General features: G+C 41.9%; 1 protein-coding gene across 4 annotated transcripts in view; it reads left to right on the plus strand.

Annotated features, from left to right (window-relative positions):
• Nucleotides 1–13,203, plus strand: part of MMAA (metabolism of cobalamin associated A) — a 46,768-nt gene that overhangs the window by 16,959 nt on the left and 16,606 nt on the right. For all 4 annotated transcript variants that reach the window (XM_077476982.1, XM_077476985.1, XM_077476984.1 and 1 more), the window contains one exon: nucleotides 5,400–5,485. In XM_077476982.1, coding sequence (XP_077333108.1) covers nucleotides 5,400–5,485 — 86 coding nt within the window. The remainder of the gene's footprint in view (nucleotides 1–5,399; nucleotides 5,486–13,203) is intronic.

The following is a 13,203-nucleotide window of genomic DNA, read 5'->3' on the forward strand; positions in this document are numbered from 1 at the left end:
AACTTCTACACATCTCTGCCCCTGTTCCACAACCTTCACCGGAAGAAGACGCCAGCATTTGGCACTGTAAAAAAGAATCGGAAGGGCTTTCCTCAAAGTCTGGTGAACAAGAAGCTGCGGAAAGGAGAAACCGCAAGTCTGAGAAACAAGGAGGTTCTGGCAGTGAAGTGGAGGGACAGAAGGGATGTATACATGTTATCTTCTATCCACAACGATACCTTTGTGGAAATCCCCAGAAGGAATGGCCCCGTAAAGAAACCCAAATGCATTTCCGAATATAATTTGTTCATGGGAGGAGTCGACTTCAACGACCAAATGATGGAACCATATCTTGTCACAAGATGGACATACCATTGGTACTAAAAAGTAGCAATTTATTTTTTTCAATTGGCCATTTATAATTCCTATGTCATTTACCGCAACGCCACCCAAAACCCCAAACGTTTCTTTGGCTACCAGGAGGAAGTTTTCACTGCCCTTATTTTCCCAAACGGCCCACCAGAAAATATCAGATCAGACGTTGTTAGTCGACTCTCCGAGCGCCACTTTCCCGATAAAATCCCCCCCAAACCAACAGGCAAAAGACGCCAAAAAAGATGTAAGGTGTGTACCAGAGCAGGAGTCAGAAGAGACACATCTTATTATTGTGCACAATGTCCTTCCCAACCAGGCCTCTGTATAGGCGACTGTTTTCGGCGTTACCATACTTCACTACATTTTTAGTGAAGTATGGTAAACATAATCCTCAGTTCCTGCCTTCATACACCTTCACACCCCTTATGCCACTGCCTGCTCTGTAACTGACCCTGGCTTGTTATTTGACCACTCTTATGCCTGCCGATTCTGTACATATCGCTGCCTGATCTGGAACTGACCCTGGACTGTTATTCGACCATGCTTCTGTCTAACGATTCTGTACATATCTCTGCCTGATCTGGAACTGACCTTGGACTGTTTGACCACGATATTTGCTTGCCTCTTGGACTGATCTTGTATTCTGCAACTGGACTAGTGGGATGCAACACAGGGGTCGCACATATGCGAGGGGCTCCAGAATAGTTTTTCTGGATGAAGAAAACTATTTTCTTAGTTTTTTCATTCCTAGATTAGGGTCTGGAGACTTCAAAAGAGATTTGGGTGGGAGCAGCCTCTACCCCTATCCCCATTCTGTCCTGAACGAGGCTCTACTTCTGTCTGCTGCCTGTAGGACTTACTGCCATCATGCCGCACTGACCACACCACAAGGACCTGCCTACTACCAGGACCAATATTTTTGGCACTGCTGACATCTCTGCACTGACCCTGGACTGTAATATGGACAGTATCCCTGCCTGCTGCCTAAAAAACTGTGTTCGCTGTTGCTGACCAAGTCCCTGCCTGCTGCCTGGACCAGTGATATCCTCCTGTGGACAACTGCGCTTCTAAAACCACAGGTAATCTTTTCTTTACCCTTTGCTCAGCATAATGTATTTGGGGGTGTAATTCTTGGTATGTGCAGGCTATGTGTCCCTGGAACGCCAACGGTGTTTCTTGCATGTTGCGCCTCTGTATGTGGCCAGGCTGTGTAAACGTCTCACATGTGGTATTGCCATACTCAGGAGGAGTAGTAGAATGTATTTTGGGGTGTTATTTTTGCTATGTAAATGCTATGCGTTGGAAATATCTTATAAACGGACAACTTTGTGTAAAAAAAAATGCGTTTTCATTTTTTTCCACATTTTCCGAAAACTTCTGGAAAAAAATGAACCATTGAAAAGACTCATTATGCCTCATAGATTATACGTTGGGGTGTTAGCTTTCCAAAATGGGGTCATTTTCTGGACGTTTCCATTGCCCTGGTGTTCTAGGGCCTTCAAAACTGTAATAGGTGGTTGAGAAATGAAATGTGTAATTTATGCTCCTAGAATGCCTGAAGGTGCTACTTCAAAATTAGGCCTCTGTATGTGGTCAGGCTGTGCGAAAGTCTCACACATGTGGTATCGTTATACTCAGGAGGAGTAGGAGAATGTATTTTGGGGTGTTATTTGTGGTATGCACATTCCGTGTGGGAGAAATAAGCTATTACAATGAAAATTTTGTGGAAAAAAAAAAAAATCTTAATTTTGCAAAGAATTGTGGGAAAAAATGACAACTTAAAATAATTCACCATGCCTCTTACTAAATACATTGGAATGTCTACTTTCCAAAAAGGGGTCATTTGGGGGGCATTTGTACTCTCCTGGCTTGTTAGGGTCTCAAGAATGGAGATAGGCCTTAGTACATCAGATGTGATCTTTTTTTGCAAATCTTTATGATTTGCACCATAGCTTGTAGACTCTATAAATTTCACACAGATCATATAATATGCAAAAATTTGGGTTATTTTTACCAAAGATGTGTAGTAGTATAAATTGTGGCCAAAATTTATGAAGAAAAATTGCTAATTTGCTAAATTTTGTCACAGAAACGAAGAAAAATTCATTTTTTTTCAAAATTTTCGGCGCAGAAAATAAAAAACCGAGAGGTAATCAAATACCACCAAATGAAAGCTCTATTGGTATGAAGAAAAGGACAAAAAAATAATTTGGTTACAGTGTTGCATGACTGAGTAATTGTCATTCAAAATGTGAGAGCACTGAAAGCTGAAAATTGGTCTGGGACTGAGGGGGGTTTAAGTGCCCAGTAAGCAAGTGGTTAAGCGTGCATGTTCTCCACTGCCAGGAGCATCTGCCTCTAGGCAGTCTTGACGGCCTCCACCGTCAAGCTCAAAAGGAAGACCTCAGGGGCAGTCCCAGGGCCAAAAGAGGACTTGGGGTAGAAAGCCTGCAAAACAAAATGATAAAGCCTCCTTATGAAGGGGCACCCCCGATCGCTTGGGTGGGGGGAAGGTTTCTGCAATTTTCAAAGATCTGGCAGGAACAATGTCAAGAAAGCTGGGGGGCTTCCTCAATTTCTCTAGGTTACAAACTAGAGTTCCGAGAATTACGTCTCCTCGTTTTCTAAGATCAAATGTACCCAGAGATCCAGAGAAAAGGAATTCTCTCTTTCTAGCTCTGGATCATCTCTTATCCCAGGAGGTGATATCAAAGGTTTCCTCAGAGGAAGAGAGTTCAGGGTTTTATTCAAACCTTTTCACTGTTCCAAAACCGAACGGGAAGGTAAGACCCATTCTAGATCTCAAAGATCTGAACCGGCACTTAAATATCCAGTCTTTTTGCATGGAGTCAATCCAATTGGTTGTCTCCATTTTGCAAGGAGGGGAGTTTCTGGCATCGATCGATATCAAGGATGCATATCTCCACGTGCCAATATTTCCAGCTCATCAGAAATTTCTACGCTTCGAGGTAGAAAATCGTCATTTTCAGTTTGTGGCTCTGTCATTTGGTCTAGCCACCGCACCACATGTGTTCACAAAAATCTTGGAACCTCATTTAGCCAAATTAAGGGCTCAGGGTATAACTGTTCCTAGCCTAGTATCTAGACGGTCTGCTTTTAGTAGATCAATCAGTCTCCGGTCTAAACCAAAGTTTAATCTCTAAACCAAAGTTTAATCTCAGCTCTCTCAACCTAGAAAAATCCTCCTTAAAACCATCAAGGAGATTACAGTACTTGGGGCTGGTCATAGATACCGTTCAAAAGAAGGTATTCTTACCCCAGACAAGAGTTAGCTCCATAAAGCAAAGAGAAATCCTTCCATTCGGCTGTGCATGAAATTGTTAGGGAAGATGGTGGCCTCTTTCGAAGCCATCCCTTATGCGCAGTTTCATTCAAGACTGCTACAAAACACCATTCAGTCGGCTTGGAAAAGGAAGGTTCAGGCTTTGGACTTTTCAATGCACTTCCAATGCAGGTACTGCAGAGCCTCAATTGGTGGTTGATATCCAGCAACTTCCAAAAGGGGAAATCCTTTCTACCGGTATCCTGGAAAGTGGTAACAACGGATGCCAGCCTTCTAGGCCGGGGATGAGTCCTGGAAGAAGCTTCTGTCCAGGGGAAATGGTCCAAGTCAGAAAGGGCCTTGATCATCAACATTCTAGAGATTCGGGCAGTACGTCTGGCCTTGGAGTCCTGGACGCTCAGACTACGGAATTGTCCTGTCAGGATTCAATCTGACAATGCCACAGCTGTGACCTACATCAATCACCAGGGGGGCACGAGAAGTCGTGCAACCCAAAAATAGGTGAATCATGTTCTAGCTTGGACAGAAAGCAACATTCCTTGCCTATCAGCGATTTTCATTCCAGGGATAGAAAATTGGCAGGCGGACTACTTGAGTCACCAAAAATTGTTTCCGGGAGAATGGTCCCTTCACCCCGACATCTTTCTGTCGATATGTCAAAGATGGTGTATTCCGGACGTGGATCTGTTCGTGTCCAGATTCAACAACAAAGTTGACCACTTTGTGTGAAGGATGAGGGATCCGCTAGCGTGCGGAACAGATGCCTTGGTCTTTCCATGGGATCAGTTTTCACTGATCTATGCGTTTCCTCTGTAAACGGCCTCCATGCTTCTACTGTGAAATTTGAGGATTAATTGTTCCACATTGCCAACAGACACCAAGGTCAATGATGGCTTGCTTTAAAGCTCATTTACAGCTGGGTAAGAATTTGTAAATATTGAATGTTCATAGCCTGGGCATAGATTTACTATAATTTTTAAAATGCAGTGTTTTCCCGTTGAGATTTTGCATGCAGCCTGCTGTCTATGGGGACCATAGAGGAGATTCTTCTTCTCTAAAGTCTCGTACACACACTTTGATTTTCAGAAAAACAGAACATCAGATTTTTTTTTTTTTTGTGGCATGCTAGTCTCATGTCAAAAGTGAAGAGGTTACTAACAATACGAGAATTTTCGACAGTATACAGCGTCAGAAGTGACGTAAAGTGTTGAATAGTTTTGTATGTATTCTTTCGTTTCTGAGCATGCGTAGTCTTGCTCTTACAATTTTTTCGTACGAAGACCATGCTAATGAAATGAAAATCAGATGTTGAGTTCACATCCGAAAAAATTTTTATAGTCTGCACATCCAGATAAAGTCTGAAGGAAAAATGAAATCGGCTGTCAAAAGCACCATACTAACAGTAAGATTTATAGACGATCGGTCATCGTAACACAATTGATGTCAGAAAATCAAAGCATGTGTACGGGCCTTCAGTGTTATGTCTGACACTTCTCAACTGAACAGGAATTGAGAGGAAATGTCTGTCATGGGTATACAGAAATGATTAAAACCAACTAGAGGATCGAAATCTTGCTCCCTGTATTACAAATATGTGTTTATTGCTGCCTTCCTGTTCTGTTGTGATGTAATTATTTCTGGAGTTTGTGCTTATTGTAAGGTTGTCTTCCACAGTACCTGTAGACTTGCAAGATGGCTCATTCTAAGGAAATAACCCTGCATTCCCTTTGTCATTGTGCAGGTGTAGGACAGTCTGAATTTGCAGTGGCTGACATGGTTGACATGTTTGTTCTAATGCTGCCACCAGCAGGGGGAGATGAATTGCAGGTAAATATATATATATATATATATATATATATATATATATATATATATATATATATATATATATATATATATATATATATCCTTTTTTTTATTATTCCAGTTTACATTGTGAATGGCTTATTGAAGTTAATATGTAAAAGAAATGTTAAAGGAGAAATAAACTTGTAAACCTGAGGTTGAATTGACTGAAAGAGCATTTGTAATAAAATTATTTAATTTGGATTCCCACTTTCTCAGCACACTATTATGCATGGTAATATGTGTTAGGATTGCCATTGCATAAAAAAAATGATTTCATGTAACACAGTGCTGCGCTGCTACACATGTGCCTTGGGGTGCAATTTAACAATGCATGTGTAGCAAATGTTTTCCATAGCACAAAAGTGTGAATCCATACTTTTTCTATAATTCAGCACAGTATTACTCCAAACGTTTACATTTGGATACAGTGAGCTAGAGCTAAAAACTGTCAAGCTTTTTTTTTCTACCCCCTGTTCCCATCATTGAGGAGGGTGGCCTCCAAGACAGGGGGTGAGGATAAACCTTCCGACTGGTACAGCAACAAATAATTATTTCTATTCCAGATTGTTCTCTGTGTCTCCATTTGGGAGATTCTCCACATTTCCTGTGTGATGAGCAGTAGAGATGAACTCATGTGTCCTCCGAACCCATCTCTCGCCAACTTGGAACTTGCGCTCCTTCTTCATTTTTCTCTCTAGTGATCTGCGGACCAGGTCATTCCTACCCCAAAGCTCAAATAAAGAGGCAGCCTGCAGGGCAGAACTCTTCCAGCCGATGTTCACTGGCCTAAAAAAAGAGCTCAAGTTCAGCTAGAAATGAGTTCAGAGGTTGCCTGAGCTCATCTAATGAGCAGCATATGAAATGGGAGGTAATGATCCCCGTATGGGCACAGACTAATTAAGTTCATAGCCCCTCCTCCATTCTATCTATAGCTAAAGTAGGTTGAAATATAGATTAGTTTACATTATTTTGGCTTTTTAGTACACAGGTTTTTCATCATGCTTATTGTATTTGTACACTTATTACATCTGTAAAATGAATACTCAACCTGAAACCAACCCCTAACCAGTGGTGGCTGGTGATGCATTATTTTTTTGGGAGGGGGGGAGCACAAACAAACCCCTGCTGTCCAGGTCCTTAGCTACAGCCTCATTAACGTCAAAAGTTAGAGGGTCCGGGGTGCATTGCTCTGCGCGTCAAGGACAGCAATAAACGAGCCAATTGGAGCCTCATGCTCTAATCGTATGCTTGTTAAAAAAATGACGGTGCTAATAGGCAGCTATTAGTCCAGCTCCCCGCACAGTGGAACAATTTATTTTTAAATAAATTATAATATGACTAACATTTTTCAACATAACAATGTTAGTCATATTATCATTTTTTTTTAAAATAAATAGTTATGTGAATTTTGGGGGCGACGATGAACTTTGGGTGGGCGCCCTGTGCCCCTTATGGGCGGGCCGCTGCTGCCACATGGCTTCAAGTGTGAGGAATACATTTCATGAAGGCACTGCAAGGAAAAGCAACAACAAACTACTCAATTTATAACTAAAAAAAGCCTCTGCTTGGCTGTTGAAAACCTAGAGGTGTAAACATGTGTAATCAGCTTGCATAGCAATGGAAGGCTCCAAAATGTGCAGCACACCATTACCCAGATAGAAATTTGTATCCTAAAGCTTCCCATCCTGACTACCTGGAACTGACATATTATTGATCTGCAGCATACAATGTCGCTACACAGAATGTTGATGGGGACTCCCAGCTTTGTCCTTTTGGCCTTCTCATCTGGCACAAGGTTGTATGATAAATCACTGCTGCTTGTTGTGTTCTGTTTGAGGAAGAACGACCAAAGAAGGCTCGTTTATAAAACTATGTTCTGGAAATGATTGCTTAGCAGATTAAAAGGGTCAAATTTTATAGGTGGCGCCACCTGCTGGCTACCTTTTTTAGTCCTTAAGTTCTCTTTTAGAGAGCTCTTAACACCAGAGTTCCTGGCTCCGTATCTAGGGTGTTCCCCCTAACACATGCAGAACATTGTAAACAACTCCACTACCCTCCCCTGGAGCATGGGACTGTCAGAGCTGCTAGACATGTAACATTCAGGTAAAATTCAGAGTTTGAATTGTGTCCAATCTGCTCACTGGCATCTATTCTCAGCAGCCAGCCCCCTCACTCACACTGCCTGTCTAATAAGAAACCTTGCTTGTGTGTACTTTAATAATGGTTCCTACCAGATGCTGGAATTGACTGATGCCCTTCAGAATATCTGACATTGGCTATCTGCAAACTACCCCTCCAGGTCCGCATACTCCCCCCTCCCGCACTCACTGGCCACCCCACTTCTCCTCCTGGCTAACCCGGTCTACTTTAGATCTGCCTCCTAAGTAATTCGCTAGTGCCACAAGTGGGTGGGTTCGGGGTACAGTGCTTCCTCCGGCTCTAATAATGTGGCTTGAAAAAAAATAAAAAATAAAAACCTCATAGAAAGCAATGAGGGCAGCACCCCTTATGGACTGGCTGCCACTGCCCCTAACCATAACACTTACCCAAGCCTCTTGCATGGCCTGTGCAGCACAGCTCAGACTTGGAGGAGAGCAAGAAACAAGAGCTAATTGGCTGTGCTTCTTTGCTTATGTGTTAACAAGGAACATGCTGATAGGAGGAGAGAGCAGAGTGACAGATGGGTTCATTTGCCGCCTTCTTCTCCTTCAATGTTCAGTCACAGGCACAGTTAAGACAAGACCTGTAAGAGTTATTGAACTAGAGCAGATCAAAACCAGGCAAGCCAGACAGGGCTGTGCCTTGTGACAGAGCTGTTAAAATTTTGGGACTGGATGGACAGAAATGCAAATGCATTAACAAGTAAACAGCTCCCTTATGTTTTCAACTGTATATTTAGCCGTTTGCCTGGAGCTAAGTAAATTGTAAGCTTAAAGAGGCCCAGTTCACAGCTCACTGGCACATCCTGCAGAGAATCAACCCCCAGCTTCAAATGGACAAAATTGTGCTTTACAATTACTTTGTATAAAAAATAAATATCTTAGGTGCCTGTTTACATGAATATCTATATTGGCTTCAATGTCAGGTAAACTATGCTTTAGGTGTACTGGCCCAATAAAAGCACACTATAATAGTCCATTTATAAGGGAAACACTTTGTACGCTTTATATTACACTACAAAATATTCTGCAGCAGTGACCTCTACTCTATGAATCTCTATCAGATCCTATAAATTCCCTGTCTGCTTTGTCTCTTCTTTAAATATTTATCCACCCAGTTAGCCAATGAATGTAAATCAGCTGCTTTTGCTGAAGAAAGCTGACCATATGGGAGCAATCATTTATGTTCCATGTGAGTTAGATTCAATGGCTTGTAATTTACATTAGCGTTCACCTCTGTCTGCTTCCTGTAATGCACAGGAAGTTTTATGTGGCATTCGTTCGTAACTGATCTTTTAAATCACTTTAGGTTACACACACTATACAAACGAGTATGCAAATCATACTTTTTGCTTTAGACCTTCATGTGGATTATCTAAAGTCTTAGGTTCTCTTCTGTTCCTGTTAGTCACCGAGAAGTTAAATGTGCGACTCCGATTGGAAACAGGTGTTGGTGGTATTTGTATGTATAGCATGCACAAAGAGGCCATACATTCATGGGACGTATGTCCCCATTTTCTGTCGCTACCTATAAGGCCTATTTACACCATGATTTTTTCATATGCAGTGTTAAAGAAGAACTCAAGAAAAAAAACGTTAAAAAAAAACAAAAAAAAAAAAAAACAGTTAGATGTCTGGTCTTGAGATGTCTGCCACCTCCTGGATCATTGCCTGTTCATTACAATTTAAACTTTCACCTGAGCATCAAAAATAGGTTTTGCTACAGCGGGGACCTTGCGGTTCTCCTACACAGTCATTCGGTCGTTTGTCCACCCCTCCTCCTCTTGTCCAATCAAAGAACACTTTGTATTCCGTAAATCCATTAACGGAATGCAAAGCATTCTGTGAATAGACCAGGGAGAGGAGGGGCAGACTGCTTATGTGCAGGAGCAACACTATATTTTTCCTGTACAAGTGCCAGCAACAAAAGCCATACCATCGGTTCTCAAAAAAATGAAGTTGGCAGACACCACCTGATATTCAACAAGAATTATTATTATTTTTTTTTTTTTTTTAAATATACCTGGAGTTCTTATTTCTTGCTCCATGGTGTGTTTTGAGATGTGTTTCTTCTAAGGAAGAGGTATTTTGTTTGCAGCTAAACGCATTAATATGTTCAACAAGATGCACTTGCTGGATACTGCACTAGAATTTAAATCTACCACGCTAAATCCGTAGGTTAGAACCTAGTGCAGGACTTTCAATTTACTATAGGTATAGTTTTTAATATGCAGATGTGTGAATGGGCTCATAGATAATACAAACCCCCTCCCGCCAGGCCCCGGTGTGTCCATTTAATTGGGCTCTAGTGGGAGGGGGTTTGTATTATCTATGAGCCCATTCCTGGAAGCACAATCTTGGCACAGAAACCTCTGCCGTCCATATACACATTAGTACAGCATGTGGGCATTAAAGCCCAACATATTTGCCGCTTCACAAATGCGTTACATGGGTGGCAAGTGATTATATAGTCATACCCTGAAATTCATAAGGACTGGCGTAGGCAGATTTTACATGCATTCGAAGGGCTCATGTACGCTTGGTTTGACCTTTAACACATTACAGCGCCGTCCGCTTCAACTTGCTATTTTGATGTATTTTCTGATGCTTTGATGATTTGTTTGAAGCTTTAATTGCTTGCAGACCTGCTCACACCGATATACGTCGTCAGAATTGCGCGGCTGGGCAAAACAATATATGGGTACATTGTTCCCCTTTTAAGAGCCGCGTGCACACCTGCAGCATGGCGAGGGACCCGATTTGCATGGCCGGTGGGCACGAGAGCCAGCATGGGTTTTTGTGTGTGTAAACTCGCAAATCCCTATTCTGTCAGGGGAGAGGAGACATATCGTTTGTTCCTAATAAGTAGGAACAAGGATGTGTCTCCTCCCCAGTCAGTCCTATCCCCATACAATTAGAACACATCCGGGGAACACGCATTTAACCCCTTGATCACCCCCTAGTGTTAACCCCTTTCCTACCACTGACATTTACACATTTTTATAGCACTGATCACTGTATAAATGTCAAGTGTCCGATCTATCCGCTGTAATACCGGAAAAAATCGCAGATCACAGCCTTTACTAGTAAAAAAAAAATGAAATAATAAAAATGCCATAAATCTTTCCAATAGTTTGTAGACACTATAACTTTTGCACAAACCAATCAATATATGCTTATTGTGATTTTTACGAAAAATATGTAGAACAATAAATATTGGCCTAAACTGATGAAGAAATTTGTTTTTTAAAAACATTTTTGGGGATGTTTATTATAGCAAAAAGTAAAAAATATTTTTTTTTTCCAAAATTGTCACTTTTTTTGTTTATAGCGCAAAAAAATAAAAAACGCAGAGGTGATCAAATACCACCAAAAGAAAGCTCATCTGCGGGGAAAAAGGGACGCAAATTTTTTTTTTTTTTTTTTTAGGTACAGAATTGCATGACCGGGAAATTGACAGTTAAAGCGACGCAGTGCCAAATTGTAAAAAGTGCTCTGGTCAGGAATAGGGTAAAATCTTCCTGGGCTGAAGTGGTTAATGAAGCATTGCAAATGCCCTGTGTGTGTTGATACTCTATTTGTTTTAAGGGGGCTCAGTAGAACCCCAGCACATTAGTATACTCATTCAGCAGTTTCCCAGCTTATTAGTACCCTCATTCAGCAGATCCCCAGCATTTTAGTACTCTTGCTCAGAAGATCCCCTGCTCAGTAGTACACCCGGTTTTGCTGATCCCTTACTCAGTAGTAACCCCCAGCTCTTCTGATCCTCCTCTCTCTGGTCCTTGCTCACTTTGTGCTTTATTGCTCCCTGCTGCTCACCAGCTACTTTCTCCTCCTTCGCCACTCAATCCTCACTCTCCACTCCTGTTCACCTTCCGCTATAGCGTTACCATGTTGCACACCAGGTGTGTCCTCTTCTAGTTGCTCCTCTCCAGCTCGGAACACCGCTCGCCTTCCTGCTGCTCCATGCTGCACACCAGATGTGACATTTGCACCGGTCACACCCAGGATATACAGTGAGGAAAATAATTATTTGATCCCTTGCGGATTTTGTAAGAGACAGAATATCAAGCAAAAAAGTACAGAAAAAAAAACACATAAAACAAATGCTATAAATTTAAGTTGCAGTTCAGTGAATAAAATAAGTATTTGATCCCCAAACAAAACATGACTTAGTACTTGGTGGAGAAATCCTTGTTGGCACAGAGCTAAGACGTTTGTTGTAGTTTGTTACCAGGTTTGCACACATCTCAGGAGGGATTCTGGTCCATTCTTCTTTACCGATCTTCTTTAAATCCTTAAGGTTTCTTCGCTGTCGCTGTTACAGCTCCCGCCATAAATTTTCTATAGGATTAAGGTCTGGGGACTGACTAGGCCACTCCATGACCTTAATGTGTTTCTTCTTGAGCCACTCCTTTGTTGTCTTGGCATTATGTTTTGGGTTGTTGTCATGCTGGAAGACCCATCTTCAGTGTTCTGCTGAGGGCAGAAAAGTCTCAATGCGGCAAAGTTGGTTTGTACCTTTTAGCAGAGAAATGGCCCTAAAGCATCATGTTTCTCTAATAAAGGTACAGACCCACTTTTCTGCATTGAGAGGCCAATAAATGGGGCCCATTCATGCAAAATAGCTCAAGCTGTCAGACTGGATAGAGAGCATGTTTGAACTGCAATTTTTAAGTCTTGCCACAGATTTTGAATTGGATTAAGATCTAACTTTGACTGGGCCATTTTAACACATGGATATGCTTTGATCTAAACCATTGTATTGTAGCTCTGGCTGTATGTTTAGGATGGTCGTCCTGCTGGAAGGTGAACCTCCGCCCCAGTCTCAAGTCTTTTGCAGAGTCTAACAGGTTTTCTTCTAAGATTGCCCTGTATTTGGCTCCATTTATCAACTCTGACCAGCTGTCCTGTCCCTGCTGAAGAAAGGCATACCTTAACCTAATGCTGCCAACACCATGTTTCACAGTGGGGATGGTGTGCTCATGGTGATGTGCAGTGTTCGTTTTCCACCACACATTGCGTTTTGCTTTTACGCCAAAAAGTTCAATTTTGGTCTCGTCTGACCAAAGCACCTTCTTCCACATTTTGCTGTGTCCCCCACATGGAGCCTCGCAAACTGTAAATGGGACTTCTTATGACTTTATCAACAAAGGCTTTCTTCTTGCCACTCTTCTATAAAGGCCATATTTGTGGAGTGTACGACTAATAGTTGTCATGTGGACAGATTCTACCACCTGAGCTGTGGATCTCTGCAGCTCCTCCAGAGTTACCATGGGCCACTTGGCTACTTCTCTGATTAATGCTTTCCTTGCCTGACCTGTCAGTTTAGGTGGACGGCCATGTCTTGGTAGGTTTGCAGTTGTGCCATACTCTCTTTCCATTTTCGGATGATGGCTTGAACAGCGTTCCATGAGATGTTCAAAGCTTGGGATATTTTTTATAACCTAACCCTGCTTTAAACTTCTTCACAACCTTATCCCTGACCTGTCTGGTGTGTTCCTTGGCCTTCATGATGCTGTTTGTTCAATAAGGCCC

The sequence above is a fragment of the Lithobates pipiens genome, unplaced genomic scaffold (genome assembly GCF_037356315.1).
Source record: "Lithobates pipiens isolate NorthernLeopardFrog02 unplaced genomic scaffold, aLitPip1_a1.2 Scaffold_13, whole genome shotgun sequence".
Taxonomy (NCBI): domain Eukaryota; kingdom Metazoa; phylum Chordata; class Amphibia; order Anura; family Ranidae; genus Lithobates; species Lithobates pipiens.